Raw genomic sequence first — 27,313 nt, forward strand, 5'->3', positions numbered from 1 at the left:
TGGTTTTTTTTTTGCGGGGGGGGGGGCGTTGGGAGATTTTCTGCTATAGTTAGTATTATGTGCAAGTAGTAGAAGCTAATTTTGGTTGATTAAGCAGAAAAGGGGTTTATTAAAAGGATATTGGTTCACAGAAACAATTGATTTCAAGAACCAGATTCAAGGATAAGCTTTTAGAAATGAACCCCAAATATCACAAATCTTGAATGATATGAAAATGCATCCACAATCACAGAATGCTCAAAACTAAAGTTTGTGTCATTCCAATTTCTGCATCAGAACTCAATTTTCCTTTATTCTAACTATGGCTGTCCCAGCTGCAAGGGGAACTAGAAAATCAACTGTCTGGCCTTTTAAAATCTTGTAGAAGGCTGTTCTGCCCAGACTCTCCAGATGTATAAAAAAAAAATCAGATGCCAGGTGGCCAAAATGAACTCAATCTGTTTGACTTTTACGCTAAGATTTATTGCTTAGAGTCATTTGTTGAAGGTTGTGTGATTTTATTCAAGGTCAAGAATAAGGTTTTCATAATCCTTTAAAGACTCCATGGTTCCATCAGGAAAGGCTTAAAATACCCGGGGACAGAAGGAACTTCCAAATACCCTTGACATATAAACAGAGTTACTGGGTAGGCTTGGTATCCAATGTTGAAGTTAAAAATCACTGGATTTATAGTTAGCATTAGGTCATCCGTTTTTAATTTCCATAGTTGAAGATTTTTCACCTATACATACATGACTAGGGAGAGTGAACGGTTTCCAAGTCTTCAGTTGGGAAAATAAAAATTCTCAGAATTGAATGAACATTCTCTCATGGAAAAAAAAATCCTATATTCTTTCTCTCTGAACTATTAATACATCTGTGCTGCCAGGGGGGTGGGGAGTTGCATTCCATAAGAAGGACATTAGCCAGGAGGGGAAAGAGCAATTATAATTGGGCTTTATCTATTTTAAACTCAACTATAAAAAAAAATAGTGCCTAAAATACCAGCAATCCAGCTCCCAACTGTCCTTTCTGAGCAACAGACAGAAATGCTGACCCCATGACTAATGCCCTGTGCCCGTCTCAAACCGGCCTGGATCTCCACCACTGGTGCATTACAAGTCCGGTGGGTGGTTCATAAAGCAGCCCCCCCCCCCCAGTGCATGAACCCTGCGGCATCTCTGAACAAGTGTGACCCTTTGGGATCCCAAAAATATTCTTGGGGAACTTAATTCAAGTGTTTATAGAAACCACAGAAAGGCAATTAAGAAGCTTTCCTGCCCAATCATTTTGGCTCATTAAGCAGATGAATTCTCATATACACATGATTCGCACAAAATAGTTTGGTGACATCTGTAGCAATTAGAGCAAGAAAGAAAGTTGAAGGGAAAATTTACAAAGGTCATTGTGTTCACTGCGTATTTATTTTCGAACACACGAAGCTTGTCAAATCAGAAATTCTGGTATGTTACTATTATGGGATGAAAATTTGGTTTCCTCAACCGGAAGAGTAAGAATACTGTCACATTCATTCTATGTTGTTTCCAATAATCCACTGAATAGTAGTATGTATCTAGAATATTTGAGATATACGAAAACGGCCTGAGGGATCACCATCAATCAACCACATGGTGAGAGTTGGCCCAAGGAGGTGGACCCTAGTTTGGAAACGGAAATACGTCTCTCTATAAGCAATAAGTATGAGATATTCCCTCCCCCAAAAAATTGTGTAATAAAATAATTGGAAATTGAAAAGGATTTTAAATGTAACAGAGGTTTCAAGTTAATGGCATGATGATTTTTTTTCATAAATAAATATTTAAAGGTATGGATCTGTTATAAGTGATTAGGTTTCCATATAACAAGGCAACAAAATGTAGCTGATGGACTTTGAAACCAGCCTGCCTGCGTTCAAATCCTGACTTCAGTTCCCAACTCAGCAAATTACTTTGATCTCTCTGGGCTTTTGTGTAAAAGGGGATAGTAACAGTCCAGAACCCATGATGGTGTTTGAGGATTAGAACAGTGTCTGGCTGGATAGGCATTTGTTAGAAGGTAAGTAAATAAAATATTTAATATGTCTCTGAAAGTATGCAATTTATACTTTTCAGGGCATTCTTAGTTGACATATAACTCACTGGGTTCTTAACTTTCTAAAATAAAAATATGAAACATTTCATTTCTTTTATTTCTCAGCAATAACAAATATTTGCTACTGGATAATCCTGCAAGAATACAGGGAAGAAAAAAAATACAAGAACTCTTGAGGCAAATATTTAAATATTTAGTAAAATGAAAAACATCCAGTCATTTAAAGCAAAAAGTAATCAAGGCAAGGTAGCTCACCCATCTGATGTCTTTTTTTAACATTTAGAGCAACATAATATAAATTACTAGGATTAAAAATGTGATCGCAACCACAGACATCATTGAAATTCTGTGCTTTAAATTGCCTTGGTGCTAACACATAAAATAATTGAGAAAAGAATCAAGTTGGTATATATAAAGATTTATCATTGAAGCTAGAAGCTGTTTTACTTTGTTTGAAACAACAATTATTGTACAAAACAGTATTTCTGTTTTTTAAATGTTTTTTATTGATTTCAGACAGAGGAAGTGAGAGGAAGAGAGGGATAGAAACATCAATGATGAGAAAGAATCATTTTTCATCTACTTCCTGCACACCCCTACTAGAGATTGAGCCTGAAACCCAGGCATGTGCCCTGACTGGGAATCGAACCATGACTTCCTGGTTCTTAGGTTGAACGCTCAACCACTCAGCCACACTGGCTTGGCTGTTGTTGTTTTTATTCCTCACCCAAATATATTTTTATTGATTTTTATATAGAGAGGAAGGGAGGGTGAAGAGGTGGAGATGGGGGGGGAGGGGGAGAGAGAGAGAGAGAGAGAGACCGACCTTACTCACCCAACCAGGAATTGAACCAGCAACCTTTTGGTGTACAGGACAATGCTCCAACCAACTGAGTCACCCCCGGCCAGGGCGCACAACAATGTTTTTAAACAACCCACATATCTTTTTAAAATATGTATAAAAAGTATTTGGAAAGGTAGTGCAATTTTTTAACAGTAACTACATCTATGGATGGGTAGGGTAATGCATTTGGGAACTTTTCTTTTTACCTTATGCATTACTAAGTTTTTTCCAACATGTATCATTTTATAGTATAAAACATTTTAAAGTGTTATTTGTAGAAGTTAGTAATGCATATTGATGTCTGGTTCCTTATAGTTTCCTTTCTTCAAAAATCACAAATGCACAAAGGCAAAGAGTTCTGCCTATGCCTAAGTGTAAAGTAAATTTACCGTTTTCCGGCAGATCGACGGTGGTAGATTAGGCCTACACGTCACTTTGGGCCCCTGTGTTACTTTTAGGTCCTTAACCTTTAGAGAAATATCGCTGGCATTGCAGAGAAGCACCAATGCTATTCCTCCCCAAATAAGGACATCAAATTAACCAAGGATTTTTAGGACAAACGAAAAAATAGAAACTAATTCTATTTGGACAGAGAACAGCATTATTCCCCACAAAGAGATCCAACATTAGTAAACACCTCTCACCATTTTGTCAGCTTTGAAAATAGATTTAAGTCCCTCACCAGCTACCCCCCAAATTAGCCAGCCACTCCTTCCAACAGTAATCTGATAATGTTTCTATTCAGGGTCTTGTGTTGCCTTCCTTGGCTTATGAAACAACCAAAATTCAAGGACGCAAGAAGAGAATTAATAACCAAGAAATATATATCACATACCAAGTGCAGTACCATACATATCTGATGCATTCTCTCCTAGAATCAAAGGCTGATACTGTCCTCGCTGTGCTTCTGAGAATACTGAGGTTCTGAGAAGTCATCTGTCCAAGGCCCCTCAGCTAGTGAGTCACAGAACCAAGTAGTCCAGCTCCAGAGCACTTTACCACCACACCACACAGCCTCCACAGTGGATCCAAAGGATAGTCAGATCCTTTGATGATTAGGTGATTTTGAGTGACACCAGAAAATAAGAACCCCTTATATGTACTCAGCAATTTATCAGTTGTCACATGCTCATCTCAAGCAAGCTACTGAAGCATAGAGTGTGATATTAAAATCCATACAAAGAGACTTTTATGGTTTTTATCCTCTGACCAGTCCACTCTTATTTGTCAATAAGTTTGTTTCTTACTGTGAATAATTCTGAAAAAATAATTGAGAAGCTTGGACTAAAGATCTCTTGTTTTCTTCTGTCCCCCATACAACCTCCCCTGGATTTGCAGGAAAATGGACAAAGAAAATATGGGGGCCCTCCACCTGGTTGGGATGCTGCGCCCCCAGAAAGGGGCTGTGAAATCTTTATTGGGAAACTTCCCCGAGACCTTTTTGAGGATGAACTTATACCATTATGTGAAAAAGTGAGTCCATATTTAAATTTGCTTATATTTCAAGGGAAATGTACTACTATCTTCACTTTGCGTTCATGCTCATTTTTCCTGGTCAGTGATGATTTCTTCCAGTTGCTATTCCTCAAGCAGACAAAACCTTCCTACCTGCCGGTGATGGTCTCAGCTCTTTATCCTTTTACTGACAGCTTGGCATTCGCTACTACTGACATCATCGCTGATGACTATCAAATCTTTATTTCAAACCCCGATCTCCACTGGCATGCCATCTCGCTGCAAACTCCATGTGTCTATCAATATAGACGAACACTACAACATCCTGTCTAAAAACAGACATTGTTTCAACTTGACATTTTAATATGTGTGCAACATTTTTACATAAAAATAATAGGGAGGTTTGTCATAGCTCAAAACTGTGTCTATTATGTATTGGTCCAGAATAAAAATTTTTTGACAAGTTTGAATTTCTTGTCCACCCTAATGTATCAATAAAATTAAGTAGTATATAATTATTAAGGTTCTCAAAGTAATTATGCAATTGTTGAGGGATAAACTTCCCCAGTTTTAATTCCAAATGATATTTTGTTACTAAACCCCAATGAAATGGAGAATACAAAATCAACAGTTATTTTCAATAATTTACCAAGTGGTGTTTAAACAACCACATTCCTAGAAAATTCAGTAAAATTAGTTTAGCTACTTATTTCCCTAAATGCCCAAACCAGTTGTGAGTTTGTGAGTGTGTGTGTGTGTGTGTGTGTGTGTGTAACTCAGCCTCAGAACTGTGTCTAATTTTATATATACAATCCCCCTTGGGCTGTGGCCAAATTATGGACTTAATCCTATAGATCTTATACACTAAACCTGAAAATGAGCAGCAAGAAACACCTGAAACAGGTGAAACATGTTGAACTCTTTCCCAATGAGCCCCAAAGAAATAGGTGTCCTTCTTTGAATACCTTGGGGTGGGCAGGGGCAGGTGAGACTGAAATGAGGGGTAACCAACCAGTGTGTAACAGCATATGCTTAATGATGCTTCTTCTCCCCACACATGCCCCTCATATCTATTTGGGCCCCCCTTCTTGCAGGAGCCAGCAAGCGTGAATTGCTGAGCCTGTATTTCTGGAGAACATTTGGAGTATCAAGTAGTATATTGGCAAAGCAGAGTGGCTGTAGCCAGAGATGTAGTGAGTACCCTCCTGGGTGGAGGTCCTGGCCCTGGTCAGTTGTATTAAGACCAGCATTTCCCTTCAGCCTACAGACTATGGAATAACAGGGCTCCCCAGATTATTCTCTGAAACACATCATCTGTATTAATTTTGACGTCACAGTGGGGGGAAAAGTCAGCTAAGAAGATTTAGCAACGGGTCCAAATTCGTGTTCCTGGTTTTTCTTTTAAGTATCCATGGTAGAGTATTACCAAGTAAAGATAACACTAAGGAGACTTCAGAGGCCAATGAAGAGGGCAAGGATCAAGAAATTGTACTTCTGATGACAAATGTGTTTTCAGACCCCTAAAACAGTGTGTAAATCCCCCGATAGTTGTGTGGTGAAAGGTCATTTGCTCTGTCAACAAATATATTCTGTTAACTCAGGCTGAAATGCCACTTGTACACTTTTTTAAAATTAACTTGCTTTTGCCCAAGAGTCAGGTAATGGATCCAAACCCTGCATGTGCAAACCATTCCACCTGGGATGCAAATGCCAAATATGGAAGTGACCGACTTCAGAAAGCATTGTGTGTACGTGTGCACATGTGTGTTCATTTGGAAGAACAAATGCATAAATATGAATTTCTCTTTTTCTCTTATTTATAGATAGGTAAAATTTATGAAATGAGAATGATGATGGATTTTAATGGCAACAATAGAGGATATGCCTTTGTAACATTCTCAAATAAACAGGAGGCCAAGAATGCAATCAAGCAACTTAATAATTATGAAATCAGGTAAGCAGAACAGATACCCCAGAGCCAACCTCACCTGCTTCCACTCAGCCTTGTTTCAATAGAGCCTGCCAGAGAGAGAACCTGTCTTGTAGAGAATAACCTTTGATTTGCTTTGACCAGGAGAAAGATAAAGTTCTCCTCCGGAAAAGACCCACAGTTGTCTGAGCATCCTCCTCCCCCTCAAATATTCACGGAGAGTCATCTAAATACCTGGCTCTGGAGACATGAAAATCGAGCCCTCAGCTTTTGAGAGATGGCTTTTCTTCTCCAAGCAATTCTAGGGAAGGTGCCTGACAAACCCCACATTTAGAAATAGAACATGGGGCCCCTAGGCTCCCCCTGCTGGTAACTGATAGCTGACCAGCCCCAAATAATCAAAAATAATAATTTCTAAAGATCTAGTAGTAAACCATTTTTTTTAAAGTAAAGTTTAAAAAGAAAATGAAAGATTACTTTATCAACTCTTCCCTTCCACCCTACTCCCATAAACCATGCTCCTGGAGCGACGGAGATGAACCCGTCACAGATCTGATCCGTGGTCCTTGGTTCTTCAGAAAAGCAGAGAAGGCAACTAGGACAGTGGCCCAACCTGGCCAGGATACCTGCCGCACATATAAGCCACTATTTCCAAGAACTCAGCATTCTCCCACTCACCTGGGTGGGCCTTTTCGACCATGACAAACAAGTGGTTTCTGTTAAGGGAACTTGGGCCGTTTTTAATAATTTTGTGTTATTACAAAAGTCACACAGCCTGTTTCGCAACACACACACACACACACCCCAACAAAAAAATCCTACAAAGTAATAAAAGTTAAACCATTCCTCCATAACCCCATTGCCCAAAGATAATCACTATGTTGATTTTTTATTGTCTTTTTGGGTTTTCTATAGTTTTAATAAAAATGGCCTTCTCACATATTTAATTTGTAGCTTTTTTTTTAAACCCAGCAGCATATCGTGAACTGCCTTTTTTAACCAATAAATATGCTTCTACATTAGTATGTTCATGACTGTAGCGCATCCTATACTATGAATGCCCGTCTTTTGTTAACTAGTGCTTCTCAGCCAGCAGCATTATTGTCCACCCTAGGGGACATTTAGAAAATGAGGAGGCATTTTTTCAATGACCTAATGGGTAGCTACTGGCATTTAGTGGGCAAGAACCAGGGTGACAACTACACTATGGTATACAATGAGGAAATGTCCAATCCCAAAGTCAGTAACATCTCAGGCGAGACACATTAAACCAGCGGTTCTCAACCTGTGGGTTGCGACCCCTTTGGCGGTCGAACGACCCTTTCACAGGGGTCACCTAAGACCATCCTGCATATCAGATATTTACGTTACGATTCATAACAGTAGCAACATTACAGTTATGAAGTAGCAACGAAAATAATTTTATGGTTGGGTCACAACATGAGGAACTGTATTTAAAGGGCCAGAAGGTTGAGAACCACTGCATTAAACTATTCAGGTTATCTTAAATAACAACGACAAATATCCTTTTATGTAATACTTTGTGCTCACCTGTTTCCTACGGCCCCTTTCAGAAGGGGCATTATTTGGTCAAAGATTATGCACACTTGAGACTTTTGAGACATTTTGCCAAATGTTTCCCAGAAACGTTTAATCAATCTGCCAAGGAAGGTGTACTTTGACTTGCTATTAAGCAACACGGTTCAGTGGGAGAAACAGGAATTGAACCGAGAACCCAGCAAGTCACTTAATTTCTTGGAGTCTCAAGTTCTTCATCTGTGAAATGGAAAGAACACCTCCGCATACCTACAGGCTCAGTGGAGGCCAAGTAAGATAATATGTAAAAATCTGTTCAGCCGAAACCGGTTTGGCTCAGTGGATAGAGCATTGGCCTGCGGACTGAAGGGTCCCAGGTTCGATTCCAGTCAAGGGCATGTACCTTGGTTGTGGGCCCATCCCCAGTGGGAGGTGTGCAGGAGGCAGCTGATCGATGTTTCTAATTCTCTATCTCTCTCCCTTCCTCTCTGTAAAAAATTAACAAAAATACATTTTTATAAAAAAAATCTGTTCAAGCATAAGGGACTATTTTTAATAGCAATATGTCAGAATAGCTTCCCAATTTGGATGGAAAAGAAGAGAGCACCAGAGGTTGCAAATTCAAATACCTTCAGGGCCAGGCAGACACCTGAGCGATGTGGGCGGTATAAAGGCCTCAGCAATGGGGGTGTTTTAGGGAGGAGTGAGAATTGACAACTGGCGCATCCACATCTAATCGAAAGACAGCAGATGCTACTCAGCTTCAAATACCTTTTTTCCTTTAAAAATACAGAGCAAGTCTGGCCAGTGTGGCTCAATGGTTGAATGTCAACCCATGAACCAAGAGGTCACTGGTTCGATTGGTTGCAGGCTCCATCCCCAGTAGGGGGCATGCAGGAGGCAGCCAATTGATGTATCTCTCTCATCAATGATTTTCTCTCTATCCTCTCCCTTACTCTCTAAAAATCAATTTAAAAAAAAAAAAAAGAGATCCAGGTTCCACAGCAGCCTTCCCAAGCCTTGTGACCTCATGTGGAATGAAGTGTACTTTAAATATATATGGAGAGAGAGAGAGAGAGAGAGAGAGAGAGAGAGAAAATGTTGACAGATTTTCCAGTTTCTCAAAAGCAGTCACAACTTCCCCAAAATAGTTTAACCACCGTAAAGACCAAACATCCTACTTCTGTAGGTCATATCAGGTGCAAAGCCATACTTTTTCAACGTCTGTTAATCACACATGGATTCTCGCCATTTCTCCTTTTGCAGAAATGGACGTCTCTTAGGGGTCTGTGCCAGCGTGGACAACTGCCGATTGTTTGTTGGGGGAATTCCCAAAACCAAAAAGAGAGAAGAAATCTTAGCAGAAATGAAGAAGGTAACCGAAGGCGTTGTGGACGTCATTGTCTACCCGAGTGCTGCAGATAAAACCAAAAACCGAGGCTTCGCCTTCGTGGAATACCAGAGTCACCGGGCAGCTGCCATGGCCCGGAGGAAACTCCTCCCAGGTTAGCAACACCCTGCTCACACCTGAGCCTCCCCACTCCATCCTGCCTGCCTCGGCTGCTGTGCTCCTTAGCAAAGGAAACAAGTGCTTGCTGTTGTTGTGTTGCTTATGTTATGTTTTAAACTCTCTATCCTTCTTATCTATCTCAAAATACATTAAGCCCCCTGAAGTTTTCACAGAATGGGTTCTGATTCTATGCATTAAGTCTAATTTACATGCATCGGAGAACTTTAGAACTCTAAGCTCCAGCAATCCTATCGTGAATCCCTAAAGTAAAGAATTTTCTTAAAATTAAATATATCAACAGTTATTTTTATAGAGATATTTTATCAGGTTTATTAGAAATAGGGTATGTAATCCATTAAGAGAAATTTAGAACTCTAAGCTCCAGCAATCCTATCATGAATTCCTAAAGTAAAGAATTTTCTTAAAATTAAATATGTCAACAGTTATTTTTATAGAGATATTTTGTTATCAGGTTTATTAGAAATAGGGTATGTAATCCATTACAATGTAGAAGTAATAAATCTTCAAAGATACATTACCCCAATGACAATGAAGTGATGTTCTTTTATGATGCCTAGTATCTAATAGTTTCTGCATAACTTGGAGGAACAGACATAATAACTCTCTGTAGAAAGGGACCTTTGTTAGGTGCTACAACCATAGGGTAAGTCACATTTGGGTAATAACCACTGATTCCTAAATTTAAGACCTCTACACAAAACTGCCTCAGGCAGATCAACTTAGAAAATAATTGTTGAAAGTCTTCATTCTAAAATATTTGCTCAGACTTACACAGAGTAAGGTATTAAAATGAATTAATATTAAAATAAGAGGATTTCCATAACAACAGACTGGACACATCAGAATCAACTCTTCTCCTGAACATTATGGGAGAGCTTCCAGAATTGAAAACCAAATTAACAAAAACAGCAGAAGTTAGGCTGCCCTGGTACACATTCTTAAAGACAAAACAAACCAACAGTAGGATTAGCCCGCTAGAAGTTTCCAACATTGAAGATGGCTTCTGAGCGTGGGGAAAATTTTTTAAAGAATATTTTCATAAAGGCAGCTGAAAGTGAAAAAATATGAGACACACCCTCTCCCCCCCAAAATTGCCGAGTCTGTTAGAGAGGTGCATGTTTTTAATGTTGAAGTTTCTATTTACTTTTTGCTCACTACCCAGTGGTCCTGTCATCTGACTCACAGCTGCATAGAATCACTAAAGCTCCTCATGGGGCAAACGTAACCTCTCAGTGACTGGGACTTAATATGTTGCTGTCCTCTTCAACTCCTCTCTTCTTCAAAACCAACAATTCTACCATTGAAAAGTCCCCATTTCAATTCTGTTCTCAGGACATCATTATAATCTAGCACAGATATCCCCTCCCGCCTCCCCACTTAGATTATTTTTCCAACGTCTCCTAATTATTCTCCCATTTCTGCTCTCTCTCTGATGTACCCCCAACCTCTGCCTACTCCATCCTCAACATTACTATGAGATTAGCATTCCCAAAATATTGTACCATCCTTTCCACAAATTCTTGCAAACAGCAGAAATTCAATCTCTATCTGTTGATAGGTTAAAGCATTCAACCACCCCTTATGGCATATGAGATAAAGAGTACAGTAAACTCTCAGCCTGCCATTCAAAGCCTGCCATCCATGACCCTAGTCCTTTACAACCATATTTTCTACCTTCTACTTCCCAATAAAAACTCTCTTTTCTGGCAGGACAAACCCCTCAATGTCCTAGACAATACCATGCTCATCTTTGTCTCCTGGGCTCCTAAGGAGATCCCCTTTCCCTCTGCTGACTGATGATGCTCAAAGCCCCAGCTCAGCTGCCACTCCCTTGAGAAACCGGCCACCATGCTTCCAGCCCACATGGATCACTCTCTCTCTCTTTATTCTCTGTAAAAGGAGATGTGTGTGATGGTTCTGGGGCTGGAGGAGGATGACAATGAAAGGGAGTCCAGAAAGGAGGAAAGTTTTCAGGGGCCAGACAGCCAGTGCTCCTAGAGCAGTGGTTCTCAACCTTCCTAATGCCGCGACCCTTTAATACAGTTCCTCATGTTGTGGTGACCCCCAACCATAAAATTATTTTCATTGCTACTTCATAACTGTAATTTTGCTACTGTTATGAATCACAATGTAAATATCTGATATGCAGGATGTATTTTCATTGTTACAAATTGAACATAATGAAAGCATAGTGATTAATCACAAAAACAATATGTAATTATATATGTGTTTTCCGATGGTCTTAGGCGACCCCTGTGAAAGGGTCGTTCGACCCCCAAAGGGGTCGCGACCCACAGGTTGAGAACCGCTGTTCTAGAGACTGGGAACTTCTTGTTAGCGTCCCCTCTCTTAAAAAAATACAGCACATGGACCCACAGAAAGAGCGCCTGTCTTTACCTGAGTGGAGCTGACGAAGCTGGGCAGGGCTGAGCAGCTGGGCTTCAGAAATTCCCAAGCACTTTGTGCTGCGTCCACTCGAGGTCTGACTTTTCCCTCTGGGTTCTCAGTCCGGATCCAGGAAGATGGACGCTCGCTCCTTCACTCTCCCCACCCACTGCCAATCTTTATCACCATCAAGGCAGCACCCTCGCCCTCAGTCCTTTAAATTGGCCTCAGCTGAGTCGAGTTTCATTCAGCTGGAGTGTAGGCAGCCTGCCTCATCAGCAGATCAACAAGATGGGGCACAGTGGTGAATCCCAGTCTCAGCAAACAGATTCATTTCTACTGAGGCCTGAGAGCAAAATCTATTATCATTTGGACATTCTACCTATTACCCCCTGTAGATTCAACAACAACAAAGGATTTCTGGACAGCCTGGTTTTAAAGAATAAAGAGCTCCTTAAGAAACATGATAGGCACAGCCCACGGGAAGCTTTTCCTTCTTAGTTGACCCAGACACGGAGACAGAGAAAACCATCTAAAGCAGTGGTTCTCAACCTTGGCTGCATATTAGAATCACCTGGGAATCTTTTTAAAATCCTGATTTCTGGGCCTCATCCTTCGGAAATCCTGTTTCTTTGTTATGGGGTGGGGCCACAACATTAGTAACAAAGAAACAGAATTTCCGGAGGATGAGGCCCAGAAATCAGGATTTTAAAAAGATTCCCAGGTGATTCTAATGTGCAGCCAAGGTTGAGAACCACTGCTCTATGTGAACAGAGAAAGAAGTCATTATTCAGTATGGAAACATTTATTAAACATCAATAACATACCTTCTAAATGACATGGGAGCCCTAGCCAAGTGGCTCAGTTGGTTGAAGCATCATCCTGTATACCAAAAGATTGTGGGTTCAATTCCTAGTCTGGGCCCATACGTAGGTTGGGGGCTCTATCCCTGGTTGGACACATACAGGAGGCAACCAATCAATGTTTCCTTCTCCCTCTAATTCTCTCTCTCTCTCTCCCTCCCCCCCTTCCTCTCTCTCTAAAATCAATAAAAAAATTGTCCTGGAGTTGGATGGAGGGGCAAAGAGGGAAAAATGGGGGATAGCAAAATGGGGATAGCTATAATATTTTTCACAAAAAAAATAAATGTTTTTTAAAAATCAAACAAGACCTCCAAATTTCCAGGAGGTGCCAGTAAGTTTTCTATCAAATTGCTTCAGTGTAAGATGAAGCCTACAAACATCAGCTATCATACCCCAGGGCTAGGCCCTCTGATGCCATCCCACCGACATTAACCACATGGAAGGGCTTTCTCAGGTGAGGCCTGTCTCATTGAACTCACCACTGTCTCACCTTCACTTTTGAGTCTTGAAATTGGAAATAGTTCAAGATGGAATAGCCCCATCTCCTCAGATGAAGCTCCAATTATGGGAGGCCAATGGGGTGGAAGAATACTGTATTTTAAATGAAGATTTTAATTTAGCAGATAGTAGCAAGTACAGTTGAGGAAATTGGTGCCTAGAAAGATTATGTTTCGTAGCCCGGATCACTGATCTGATATTTGAACTTGTCTGATTTCAAACCCTATGTTACCAGATTACTCCCAAGCACTGACTTCCACAGGGATGTTCATGGAAATCACCGCCTCTCCCTTCTGTCCTTTTGCAAATCTTCAGGCTCATGGATGACTTAACCATGGTACCAGGCTGGGAAGGCAAAAGCCAGTGTACAGAACAGTGGTTCTCAACCTTGGCTGCGTATTAAAATGAAACGAGGTGCTTATCAGAGTCCCGAGGCCCAGACCACTTATTCCAGAATTGAGAAGGCGAGTCCAGGGGTCCGCCATGAGCTGGTAAAGCTTCAACAGCCAACTCCCAGGAGAAAATCAAAAGCCCTGACTTGTAACATTTGCCAATTTCATGGTATTAACACTCCCACTGTGGCTGATTTCAAGCTACCAAGGTGATATCCACTGGCTCACACAATTCTGGAAATGTAACAATCTATTCTTGCAAGTAGATAGGAGCTGGATCCAGTGCACCATTGAGAGGAATTTTTTTAATTCCAATGTGGGGCCACAGCTGAGAACCACTGGCCTACAGAAACCAGAGTCACCTGGGAGCCCTGGGGATCCTGGGATAAGGCAAACAGCAAAGTCTATGTAAAGCCTGGAAGAGGAAGGGAAGGAGTAGAAGGGGACAGGAGGGGAGGGAAGGAAAAAAAGTAAAGAAAGAAACTATCTATGGGAAGCAATGCAGAACAAGGTACCTAGCCAGCTGGGGTAGCAAAGGCCAGGGTCTCTAGCATCAGCTAATTCATTAGGGTGAGTCTGTTCTTCAGGTTTTAAAATGTCAATGCCACAGATGCTTTCATTGACTACTTTGCAAAGAAAAAGAAGATGCATTTTGATTGAAAATAATTGCCTCCCATGTGTAATGATTAAACAAATAAACCCTTACCATTACTGAGAATTTCTTATTTTGTTCCCTCAAGCTTTTTATTCCTTCCGGAACATAGCTTGTTCTTTAACAACTAATATAAAGCAACAAGATTTCAATCAAGTTTGAAATTGAGCCGACCCTCACCCTCCTCTCATCCCTTCAACACAGATCTGTACTGTGTAGGGGTACAGGCCGTGACTAAGGCCTAACAGGAGTGGTGCGAAGTGAAACAGATCCTCTAGAAAGCTCATTTTCTCATCTATAAAAGTGAGAAAGTCGTTCCCCTTCCCATAGAGTTGCTGTGAGAAGGGACTGAGATGGCATATGGGAAACACATAGTACGCAGTGGTTCTCAACCTTCTGGCCCTTTAAATACAGTTCCTCATGTTGTGACCCAACCATCAAATTATTTTCGTTGCTACTTCATAACTGTAATGTTGCTACTGTTATGAATCGTAACGTAAATACCTGATATGCAGGATGGTCTTAGGTGACCCCTGTGAAAGGGTCATTCGACCGCCAAAGGGGTCGCAACCCACAGGTTGAGAACCGCTGGTATAGGGCAAGACATTCAATAAACTGCAATTTATAGGAATTCAACAATATACGTAGGCATGGATAACAACCAGCCATTTGAGAAGAGTTCAGGCTCTCATTATAAACTTTTTTATTGCTCTTTGTCTTCTTAATTTGGTTAAAAAATTATTCTTCTCCAGATTCCCAAGTTTTCCATGTTCTGAAAGAGAGAAAACTCGGAGGGAAGACAGTGAGTGGATGGGAGCCCTGACCAAGTGAAATAGACACAGGACAAACGAGGGGTGCCTGCGCCCCGCGCCCCCCCCCCCCCCACATCCATGCTCCATTTTTTGGACAGCTCAGTGGTGGCAGCTGGCCACACAGATTCCAACAGCAGCAGAAATACTTCCTAGTGACCTTCATAGTGTTTCATGAAGCCAGACTTGATGTCTGAGCGCTACATCCATTATTTTATTTTCTCCCCCTTTGCCATCTCACCTCCAACCTTTACCCTGTAGGAGATGTTCTAAGACCCAACTTGCCCATTGCTGCCTCATTTCTGATCAGTTTCAAATCACATCCTAGTTTCCTTTATACTCAATCATTATAATAAGCCACTTATAATACAGAACTCCCTTCTAGCCAGCTCCTACATTTATTTGCAATGTCTGTTAAAATAAATAATCTACAGTTTTAATATTGTTCTTCTTGTTCAGTTAAGATCTCCAGGGTCAGTTCCATGTAAAAGGCCATCAGTCTGAACTGAGATAATGTTGTCCTGATTTCTATATAACTAATCACACTTGTGATCCTTTCTGTAGGAAGAATTCAGTTATGGGGACACCCCATTGCAGTAGACTGGGCAGAACCAGAAGTAGAAGTTGATGAAGACACAATGTCTTCAGTGAAAATCCTGTATGTAAGAAACCTAATGCTGTCTACCTCTGAAGAGATGATTGAAAAAGAATTCAATAATATTAAACCAGGTAAGACATACCGTAGAAGGTAACTTGTTCAAAACATATTTTAAAAACACTTGTGCTTACAGTGACTTCCATAATTTCAAATAATATAGCTTTCAGTTATCATTCTCAGAATTGCATGCAAATTACTAAAACTATACTTATACCTTTAGATTAGAAAATAGGGACATATGGTCCTATAACATTTATCAATATTATAGTTTTACATTTATCTGTGTGATTACTTAATGTATACATAGTTCTGTCACTAAACTATAAATTCCATGAGTTCTTTTTGCTCTTATTGTCTCTTCAGCCCCTGTCTTTGTGTCTGAAACATGTTAGATGCTTGACAAGTATTTACTGTATTAATGAATACATGGCCTAATCTAATACATGGTTTCTCGATCTCAGTACTCTTGACATTTGGGGCCAGATAATTTCTGGCTGTGGAGGTCTGTCCTATGCACTATAGGAGATTTGGCAGCATCCCAGTCCTTTACCCACTAGATGCCAGTAGCAACCCCCAATACGTAATAACCAAAACTATCTCCAGACATTGCCAAATGTACTGTAGAGGGCAAAGGTGCCCCGAGTTTGGAATCACTGGTCTCATGGAATATGATTGTGAGTTTAGGTTCATAAGTAAGTAGGTGACAATTAATTCTAGAAAACTCATTTGGGCAAAGAAGAAGGAATAGAGGGAAGGTGGAGGGCAATAATTAGCTGCTGCTCATCTTATCAATACTTTTCAGTATCAATCTGAAGTCATGAGATTGACAACCCATCTCTTTTTTTCTCATGTAAGAACTACAACACTGAGGCAGGTAAAGCCTTTCAAGAAGCAAAGTGCAAACAAGCTTTTCCCACAGTCAGTTCTGTAGAACATTATTTCTATAGACTGTTAGCAGATGTTACTGATAAAAGACGTTCATAGTCAAATAAGTTTGCAAACACTAGAAACAACAAAATTAAACAGATTCTTTTACTGTGGGACTTATCAGAGTCCTTAACCTTCTAATAGGCTTTGAAAGTCTCTGAAAAAAGAGATGGAGGATGCTGGATTTACCAAATATTTTGACCCTGCATCCCATTTTTTTGGCAGACCATCTTGTGGGATTACTGTGTCTTGGAACACACTCTAGCCCAAGTGTATTACTGTGTTAACACCTTTCTAGAAATGAGAATTTTTCTGTCTCCAGCAGTAACTCTGGAGTAGTTAGTTGATTGACATAAGCCATGGTGCCATCACGTTCAAACTGCCTGAGAATACTCACTTCACATAGTCCTGCTGCCTGGGTTCCGTGTCAGGTGTAACAGAATAAGCTAATTTTTTCTAAAGGTAATTAGTAAGGATGTCATTTCTCCCTTTTCAAAGATTCACCAGAGATTTGTCTATTTCCAGCCTTCAGGAACTCTGCCTTCCCTGCCATTTTGGTGTATGGTGTCTCCATACCACTAGCTATCAATCCAGAGACTGGGAAGGATTAACTGCCTCACTGTGTGCCAGGCATTGCAGTGGGCACTTTCACAGCACGTGCATGTATTTATCACAACAACCCTAGCATGTAGGTTACTTTATTACTGAAATTATTCCCTAGATTAGAAAACTAGGACCCAAGGCAATTAAGTAATTTGCCTGGGATCATAGAGCTAGCAAGTGGCAAATACAAGATTTGAATTCAAGTCCGGTTAAGAGCTTGCTCTTAACAACCCTGTGACTCCCATGCTCCATCCCCACTCCATTTGCTCACTCATTCATTCAACTGTCATTAGTTTAGTAGCTCCTATATGCCAAGCACTAGGAAGAAGCTAACAAGTATGGTGTGTGTGTAAGGAGTTTAAGATGCTCCAGAAGAGTAACAGGAATGAAAGTCTACTCTTGGGGTGCAGAGGAGACTCATGTTTAGCAGAAGTGACATGTAAACTGAGATCTGAAAGTTGACCCAGCCGTGGGCATAGGAACTGACATGGTGTGCATAAATAATACTTCCTCACCACCCCCCCTCCCACACACACACACACACACACACACACACACTTTGTGTTGACTTTCTATCTTCCCAGAACAAATAATACCTCTTAGTTTTATCTACAGTAACTGAAGACATTACCTTTCTTAGAAAAGGACAGGAATGAGAAACTACTAAAAGGCTGCTTCCTTTCGGTTACTGATTATCAGCTTTCCAAGTCTGCACATTGAAGGGAGACACGTGGCCAGGCCCATTAATTATATGAAAACAATCAGTGAATTGCAGAGGGTGGAGACTAGCAGACACCTGCTGTATTGGAAAGAAAAAGTCAGAGCCAACTAGTTTCTTTTCCAGTGGAAAAGACGAGATTAGATCCCTCAGAGGAATCAGAGCATTCCCTGCAAATATTTGATCATGTGTTATTTTAACCCTGATTAACCTGAAAATAGTACAATGCCACTCAGAAAAATAAATGGCAATCAGAACAGAAACTGGGGCCTTAAAAATGTGTGCTCTTCCCTAGTGTAGCCCAAGGGTATTTGCTGAAATTCTGACTCTAGTCTAGGCATTCTTCAGAATCTGATTTTCCAAACAATTTAACATCAGAATCACCTGGAGGGCGTGTTAAACCAGATTGCTAGCCCTGCCCGCGGAGTTTTTGATTCAGTAGGTCTGGGGAGTGGGTCCAGGCATTTGCATTTCTATTGAGTTCCAGGCTGAAGCTGATACTACTGGTCTGGGGACCACACTTTGAGAATCATGGCCCTTTGATAATCTTCCCTTTGGATTACCGGTGTGTTTCTCTTCTGGTAATTTATGTCTCCTGACAAATTGATAATAAACAAAGTCATATTTTTCCAATTATGATTTCAGAGAGTCTTCATTATTACTGATGGATTACCACTGATATTTTATTGCCTCACCTTCTACCCAATGATTATCAATCAAAATAAATTCCTATACACTAAAGAAGGAACACAATAAAGTAGCCATGTGGTGAATACTATGGTAGAGAAAAACAGCTTTTATGATAACAAACTCTCACTTTCTCATTTGTCTGTTTTATGAGGCTAAATTTTCATATATCAACCCTTCCAAAATCAGGTGTGGGTGGACATTATTGCTCAAAAATGCAAGCTGATTTCAACATCTGCAAGATGAATTTTAGGACACCTAAATCATTATCATCTGAAATGCCACCCAACTAATGGGCATGATAGAAGTTGGAGAGTGAATTGACTGATAATATGTGCTCATTCCATGTCTATTTACTGAGCAGCACAAGGCACTAGTGAGGAACTGGGTGGAGACTACCCCAAGATGCCTCTGAAGCAGATGCTGCCCTCAGGGTGCTAACAGTCCAGGAAAACCTGGATGGAGGATGGCACTGATGAATAAATGAATCAAAGACGGGAAGGGTAAAGGTCCTCAAAGGCCCACTTCTTACTTCTCAATGACTAAGACAAGCCATGGGGTAGAGTCACAAGAATTAGCCCACCTGACACGGAAGGAACAAAGAGACCATGTTGGAATTCAGTTAATTACATGTCCCATGCTTCATGGTTTCAGCTACCTTTATTTATTTTTTCAGCTTGACAAGACAATCTTGCTCTGTACAACCATTGTCATAAGTAGTCAAGGGTTGAGTGCTGAGGGGAGAGAGAAGAGAGGACTGCCATGTTTTTAAATTATGCTTACATTACAGCACTATCATTATCACAAAGGAAGACAGTTTATAACTATTAAGCCACGTGGTTGAGCAGAAACTCTGATTGCTTTGTGACTTTGCATCTAAGAGGATAATTGAACTTTGATAGTGGAGGAAGAAAGGAGGACCTATCACCTCTTCTGGTTCTCCCTGGCATAGGGACTCATCCTATATTGTCTCTAGAAACTAAGCATTTCAGGAAAAGAAAACGTGGTCTCTGAAGTTACACCCAAGTGAGTATAACTAACAGGATAGCAACATGCTAAACCGCTAACAAGTTAATGTTAAACAAGTTTCCATCATAACATCATTCTAGGCAAAAGTTAATTTTTAAAATTGAGCAACCAACAGTATTCTTGAACAAAAGGTTAATGATGATTCTTTCACTGTGTTTATAGGTGCTGTGGAGAGGGTGAAGAAAATCCGAGACTATGCTTTCGTGCACTTCAATAACCGAGAAGATGCAATTGAGGCCATGAAAGCTTTAAATGGGAAGGTAATGTAGACAAAGAAAAAAACATGTACAGATTCCATCAAAGTTTGGTGTGGAAATTTTATTCAAAAGAACAATCCTGCAAGTCTACCTCACTCAGGCTTTCTCCAACACTGACACAGCTGCCTCTGTTCATTTAAGATGAAAAAAAAAGGAAGTGATGGAAAGTATGATAAACACGTTGCTTGCATGTCCAACTCTATCTCTAATTTTGGCTGATTTGGGCGAGTTGCTGGTGCTTAATTTCCTTAGAAAGAAGGATATTAGGGTAGATTATTTCAAGGTGTTTTTCACCCATTCCAATTTTCACTCATTACTTTAAGAGATTATCACCTTTGTAGTGCAGTATTTTAAGGGCTGATGATCAGGAAAAAATGTCAAGGTAGCCATTATTCTGCCCTCAAAGTTTGATCTTCCAACACTGGAAAGCTTGGAACCACTTCACCTTGCCAAGAATAGCTCTGGGGAAAAACTAACTTCTATATCCTTACTTTTGATTTATATGTACTAGTAGAAACCAATATATTTACTTATCAATCCAATACACATTTAAGAGCTTCCATAGGCCACTTATCATGCTAAATAATGTCTGGGATACAAAAAACATCAAAGATGTTTATCAAAGAGCTATAAATCTGCCAGAAGAATAAAACAAGTCACAAACACTTTTGCAAAGGTGTTCCAAAAAAGGAGTGGTTCATAAAGAATCAGAAAATCTTCATGGATATGAGAAGAGATAATGAGAAGCCATGAAAATTGGGCAGAATTTTAAGAGGAAAAAACAAACACAAAACATGGAAAAGGAGAGGCAGTCTTAGACAGAGGCACAGAATTTAAAAAGAGCAAGTTATGATTTGAGAACAGTAAAAGCAGACCAATTTGGTGAGAACATAATATGTACATCAGGCTATTTTACCTGTTGGGCTTCACATCAGTCAGTCCTAATAGGACACAGATGGCAAAGGAACTTATTACAAAGGTGTGAGTATAGAGTCGGAGAATCAAGAGATAGTGCAAGAACCTAGAGCTCCTGACATTCCTTCAGTCAAAGGAACAAGGGCTGGAGAAATAACAGGAAACGAAAGCAGAGAGGATTGTGTAGAACAGGTCTCCGAGAGAAGCAGTGATCTTTGGTCAAGAAACACATCCAGGCTTAGCTGACTTCTCAGAGAGGGAGCAGAGGAAGAAATAGCCTGAACTCACTGTTATCTCTTTCTCTTATCTCCTGCCAGGACTCCCCATGGGCCAAACCCAATCATAATCCAGAGGCCCAGGAGCCCTGAAGAGGACCCCATGTAGATCACCCCACCCCAGGGCAAAGAGGCTGGAGACCACTGGGGAGTAGGCCCTTCAGATACAGTGGGGCCCGGGCATAAGAGCTTCTCTAGGACCTACAGAAATGTTTGAGTACTGGGAGGGAAAGTATTGACTTTAAAATACAAAAAGAAAACTGAAAAGCAAAAATTAATGCATATTTAATACATGTCTATGGAGCAAAACATTGTTTTATCATCATTGATTCTTACATTTTATCTCATAAAATGATTATTTAAAACAATTTGCAGGTTAGTTTTTTTCAATTTGAAAACATTCCTAAGTATACAAATGATTGCTGAAAAGGAATATTCTGAATTAAGTGCTAATTTATTATTACTTATTTTATGATTATTAAACTAACTGCAAAGTTATGATTAATTGATAAATAATTGAAAACATTGGAATAATTACAATGAAAATATATTCAAACTTTTCCTAGTTTTTAAAGCTATATATATTTATAGGTAGATATTTTCATAGAAGTAGATACATATATTATGTAGTTAAATAAATATTCAATATTATTATTAAATATACACTAAATATTATAATTATATTTCACTATAATGTGGTATGGGAAAATCAAAAATAGCATATGGATATTTATATTTAATTTGTTACGCAACTTGAGACTTTGAATATTTTGTGCAGTGGAATAATTATCATATTTACAATTTAGGGAAATGACCCTACTAATAATTGAAATTTCATAGAATAGGAAGAGAGATGTAATTGCAACTAGTTAAAAAGTTATTGGTCATCCAAATGGGAAGAAACAGGACTTGAACTAGGGTGGGAATGGGGCATAGAAGAGAGCTCTACACAGGACTAAGGGGGATGAATTCCAAGGACTCAGGAACTGATTGGATGTAGGGGTGAGAAAGAAGGATGAGTCGATATAGATTTTCAATATGGGAAACCAGAATAATACTGTTAGGGAAGCCAGGCAGGAGAGCCTATTTAAAGAGAAAAGTGATGAGTTGAGCTTTGGATGTGGATATTTATTCTATAAATATTTATGGATGTTTATGATGTACAAAAAATTTTGCTGGGCTTGGGATATACAGATTAATGAGATATTGCCTTAGCTCTTGAAATGTCTAAACCAAATAACTAAAATACAATTTTGAGTTTAAAACACTGTTGGGTGCCAGAGGTATACAAAACAAATCTATCACAATAAGAAATCTGACTTTGTAGTATGTAATCATTCTATTACAAAGGTCTCTTGATATGAAAGTGCCTATAAGCAGAGACCTATTTGGGTCTCTCATTTTAAGAAAAGACTGGTGATATAAAGCATCTTATCAAGTTTACCTCATTCCTTCAATACTTCATTTCTTCTATTCACATGAATGATAATGTAACAGTTGAATATCAGCTGGATTCTCTCTCAGTGTTCCATTTGACACTGGCTCCTGCTACCAAAAAGTAGGGTAGATCCATAGAAAGAGGGATAAGTTGCCCCAGAGACTGAACAAAATGGTCAGGCTGAATCACGAGCTCCATCTAGCAGACTTCAATGACCCAGGAACCACTGAATTGCTCATGACATCAGATAATAAGGATGGAAGGGAATTTCTGCAGGAACATTTTATATAATTTCTTTCATTTATATAAAATAGGAGTCCATCGTATTATTAGAAAGAAGCCACAAAAGCTTTCTCATAACACCTTGTTCTTTGATAAGAAATACATTACTCTATCAAGTATTTGTTGAGAGCTATCCTTGTCTCTGTGTATGACAGTGCTACACAGAAATGAGTCACACATGTAGAGCTAAACACTTTTATTATGTTCAACTATTATCTTCAGCTATTATCTGAAGCTGTTTTCAATGTCAAAAATTTGTGTCAGAAGAGGACCAATTCAATAATTCTTGAGGACAAGTTTTCAGGAGTGCTCGACTTGAGAAACCTCAGTACTATCCACCATCTCCATTTGTTAGTTATCAACTGTTCAGCAGGCCAAAATGTTGCTTCCCAAGGAAGTACATGTGGGGGACAAGGTAATGGCCTCAGATGCCTCTTCCTTGGGTAGTGCCTCACCTTTTAGGTCTCTCCTCCTTCCCAGTGAAAACATACTTACTGTGTAGCAACTCTAAGGAGCAAGACCTTTAGTTGGCTAGCAGCCAGAAAGGCCTAACTGGGCTACCCATACCAAAAAGTTAGTAATTGATAAGATCTCTTTATTGGTTTCCTTTCATCTTCATTGTACCCTGCTAGGTAGTGGAGATTTTAATCTCCATAATTAACCTAAACTGTCTTAGAATTATATAATTACATAAACATGTAAACATGTAATTTAAACCATATACATCACATTAAAAATATTACATAATTCTGTCTCAGTGACTGTATTCAGACAATAAATTTATAACCAATATGTTCATGGATGGTGGCCAATTTGTCACTGTGAAAACCTGTTGGCAGCTTATGGGCAACTTCTCAACAAAACTATCCAGGGAAAAATTTAAATGACACACGCCATCAACCTATAGAGCCAAGTACATATAATTAAAACAGCCAGTACACATAGCAGCAAATAGGCTAATACAGAAGGAGACCCATCACGAGGGCTCAGCCTCCCGTGGTTGTCTTCATAGCTTTCTTGTTGCTTTTCCCTTGCTCTCTATAACAGGTGCTGGATGGCTCCCCCATTGAAGTGACCCTAGCCAAACCAGTGGACAAGGACAGCTATGTCAGGTATACCCGAGGCACAGGTGGAAGGGGCACCATGCTGCAAGGAGAGTATACCTATTCTTTGGGCCATGTTTATGATCCTACCACAGCCTACCTCGGAGCTCCTGTCTTCTATGCCCCGCAGGCCTATACGATTCCTAGCCTTCATTTCCCAGCCACCAAAGGACATTTTGGCAACAGGGCCATTATCCGAGCCCCTTCTGTTAGAGGTAATACTAATCAACTCTTGCCTTAGAATAACTGCATGATTTCAAACGATTTGTATTGCAATAGCCTCAGTAAAACTGGATGAGTCCACTGAGAGAAAAGAACTCGAAATTTTTTTTAAAAAAATCAAATATTTTATCAATAGTTATCCTTCCATAGGAATCTTATTTCACATTACAACTGGTTGAGAAAACTTGGTCATAGCATAGTACAAATGAGTCTTTCCACACATTTGATCTTTGCATGGGACCCATAACATTTGCACAACCTAAATCTCAGGTCCACAATTGTTCATGTCTCTCTTATCATTGAATCACCATATTGCAATCATATGTAACTTGTCACATAATTAAAACGTTAAGCATTTATAATCTGAAATCACATCATAAAACAATCCAGACATTGAATGTAAGTTGTCAACCAGTTGTAATGTAAGGAAAAACAAACTCTACTCCAAGGGGGAAAAAACACCTTTATAACAAAACAAAAAAAATCAATGAATGAATGATATTCATGGATGAAGGGTAATCAATTTAACATTTTTATCTTTATGCCACCAATAGGAAATCAAAGTAGCAATGTGGAAAACAAACAAAAAAAATCAAAAGGAATCTATTAATTGAACTCAATAGAAATTTAAGCCTCACGTGGACAGAACATAAGATAGAAAATGGTTAATTTAAAAATGCTTTCAATGTTGGTTTTCCAACAGGTCATTGAGGATGGCAATATTGGGAAAACTAGAATTCATTTCTACCTTATTGCTCAATGACAAAATGCAAAATTGATATGACCACTGTATGTGGTTATATCATGCTGGGGTGTTTTTTTTAAAAAAATACCTTCCCAATATTAATTATTCTACAGGAAAAAAATGTCAATAAAAGGTTAACTGAAAACAGAAACGGAAAATTTTTCTCTATACTAAATTTTAAAGTTGCTTATGTAATTATCAATAGCTTTGATAGTATTGCTTTCTTCCACAGATAGTTTTTTTTAAAAAAAGAAAGACACCTCTGGTGAACTCTACCTTATGTTGAGTTTCATTACATTAGAATCCTAGGATTTTCTACCCATCTTCAGGGCAATAATCAATGTGACTTGGGCTAACTTTTCCATTACAGTAAGATTCAGGGTGATTTTCTGGTGGTTTGATTCAGTTTAATGCCTTCTTACATTCCTAGAAATTTACATGAATGTACCTGTAGGGGCTGCGGGAGTGAGAGGACTGGGCGGCCGTGGCTATTTGGCATACACAGGCCTGGGTCGTGGATATCAGGTCAAAGGAGACAAGAAAGAAGAGAAACTCTATGATCTTTTACCTGGGATGGAACTCACCCCGATGAATCCTGTTACCTTAAAACCCCATGGAATTAAAGTAGCTCCCCAGGTACGTGACGTTATGCCAGAGACAGTCTCTTTAAGTTGAGCCAACGTCCATTATTCTCCTTTCATCAAATGACATGACTTGATCTCTACTTAGGTTACTATTTTGTTTTGTCTTGCTTTTATTTTGTTTATTTGTTTGTTTTTAATAGATAAAGTGACCAATCAACATAATGTCTTGTCAGAGTGCTGAGTGTTGTTCCATTATAAATTTTCTTTTTGTTTTTCAATTATAAAATTTGGTACCTTAAATAATCTTCCACTGAAATGCAAAGATCCTGAGAGCTATTGAGAATATCAACTAATACCTTAAGTAAGATAATATAAAGCCAAGACCTTAGTTCAAAATAAATGGCAATTGTATGTAAGTCAGGTTGGTTAGCAAATGATGAATATTCATGACAGTCAATGAATGGACCATTTAGGACATCTTTTCTCAGAAACACTGTGTTTACGAGAAAATACCATGTCATCTAAGGTGATATTACTCATATTAACTATAAGGCGCCATCAGTCATATCAAATTAAGTTTTCTACTGTGATGATATCTGCACAGTAGCACTACAGTGAGTTTTTATTGCTTTCATTTCACAGTTCTAATTTTCCAAGTTTCTGCATGAGGCTGTATTTTTTATTATTGGAAAATTAAAAGTGATAAAAGTTGTTTTAGAATGGAAACTGAATAATAAACACAGTCAAAATAACACAAAGCTGGTTCTAAGTTAACCAGTAGACTATTCCCTGTGCAGTAGTGATGATCTCTCCGCAGAGACACTTGGGCTGAATAACCAATATCTACTTGCTCAGAATTACAGTTTGTATATTCAAAGGAAATTTTTCTAATCTCATCCCAAAGGCATAGGCTCTAAATTTATGGAAGTAGCCTTATGATTGCAAGCAAGTAGAAAAGTTGGTTTTCTAAATGTTCATCTTGAGTAATTTTTTTTTTTTTTTGTAGAATTGCTGGCTTTCTTAGACACACAAATTTGTACATCAAAGTTTTCTGTTAATCCTACCCAGACAATTAAAAACAAACAAAAAACTCCTATCAGAGTGGTAAACAGCAATCATTTGTTTGTTCAAAAACCATTTATTGGGCATTCTTTAACAAGTATTTTGTGAGTTCTGGTGATAGAAAATGGAATATAACACAATCCCTTACCATCAAAAATTATGTGGCACAGGAAAAATAATCCAATTTAGAAATGGGCAAAAGACCTGAATAGACATTTTCCCCAAAAAACTATACAAATGGTCAACATATTTTTTAAATGAAGAAATCCTGCCATTTGTGTCAACATGGATAGTCCTTGAGTATGCTAAGTGAAATAAGTCAGACAGAGAAAGACAAATACTGTATGATCTCATTTATATGTGGAATCTTAAAAAAATATATCCAAACTCTAAAAAAGAGATCAGGTTTATGGTCAACAGAGGCAGATGGTGGAGGTGGGAGAATTGGAGGAACATGGTCAAGAGATACAAACTTTTAATTATAAGATAATGAATTACTAGGGATGTGATGTACAATATAATGACTATAATTAATACCACTGTATAATATATATGCAGGTTGTTAAGAGAATAAATCCTAAGAATTCTCATCACAAGGAAAGTAACTTTTTTCTTTTTCCTACTTTTTATTTTTATTGCATTTGTATTAGATAATTGATGCTAACTAAACTTATTATGGTAATCATTTTATAATATATGTAAGTCAAACTAATATGTGTACACTTGAAACTCACACCGTGATGTATGTTAATTATCCTATCTAATAATAGCCAAACATGGTAATTGACCGTACCTTCGCTACGCCTCCCATCGGCTAATCAGCAAGATATGCAAATTAACCGC

The 27,313-nt window shown here is 39.0% G+C and overlaps 1 protein-coding gene across 1 annotated transcript in view; it reads left to right on the forward strand.

The window, feature by feature from the left end:
- The window catches only part of A1CF (APOBEC1 complementation factor), a 77,810-nt gene that overhangs the window by 41,792 nt on the left and 8,705 nt on the right, over positions 1-27,313 (forward strand). The window contains exons 3-9 of the mRNA XM_014547455.1: positions 4,253-4,387; positions 6,193-6,323; positions 9,102-9,340; positions 15,530-15,694; positions 19,750-19,847; positions 23,802-24,072; positions 25,255-25,460. Coding sequence (XP_014402941.1) covers positions 4,253-4,387; positions 6,193-6,323; positions 9,102-9,340; positions 15,530-15,694; positions 19,750-19,847; positions 23,802-24,072; positions 25,255-25,460 — 1,245 coding nt within the window. The remainder of the gene's footprint in view (positions 1-4,252; positions 4,388-6,192; positions 6,324-9,101; positions 9,341-15,529; positions 15,695-19,749; positions 19,848-23,801; positions 24,073-25,254; positions 25,461-27,313) is intronic.

This window comes from Myotis brandtii, unplaced genomic scaffold, assembly GCF_000412655.1.
Source record: "Myotis brandtii unplaced genomic scaffold, ASM41265v1 scaffold475, whole genome shotgun sequence".
In the NCBI taxonomy this organism is placed as follows: Eukaryota; Metazoa; Chordata; class Mammalia; order Chiroptera; family Vespertilionidae; genus Myotis; species Myotis brandtii.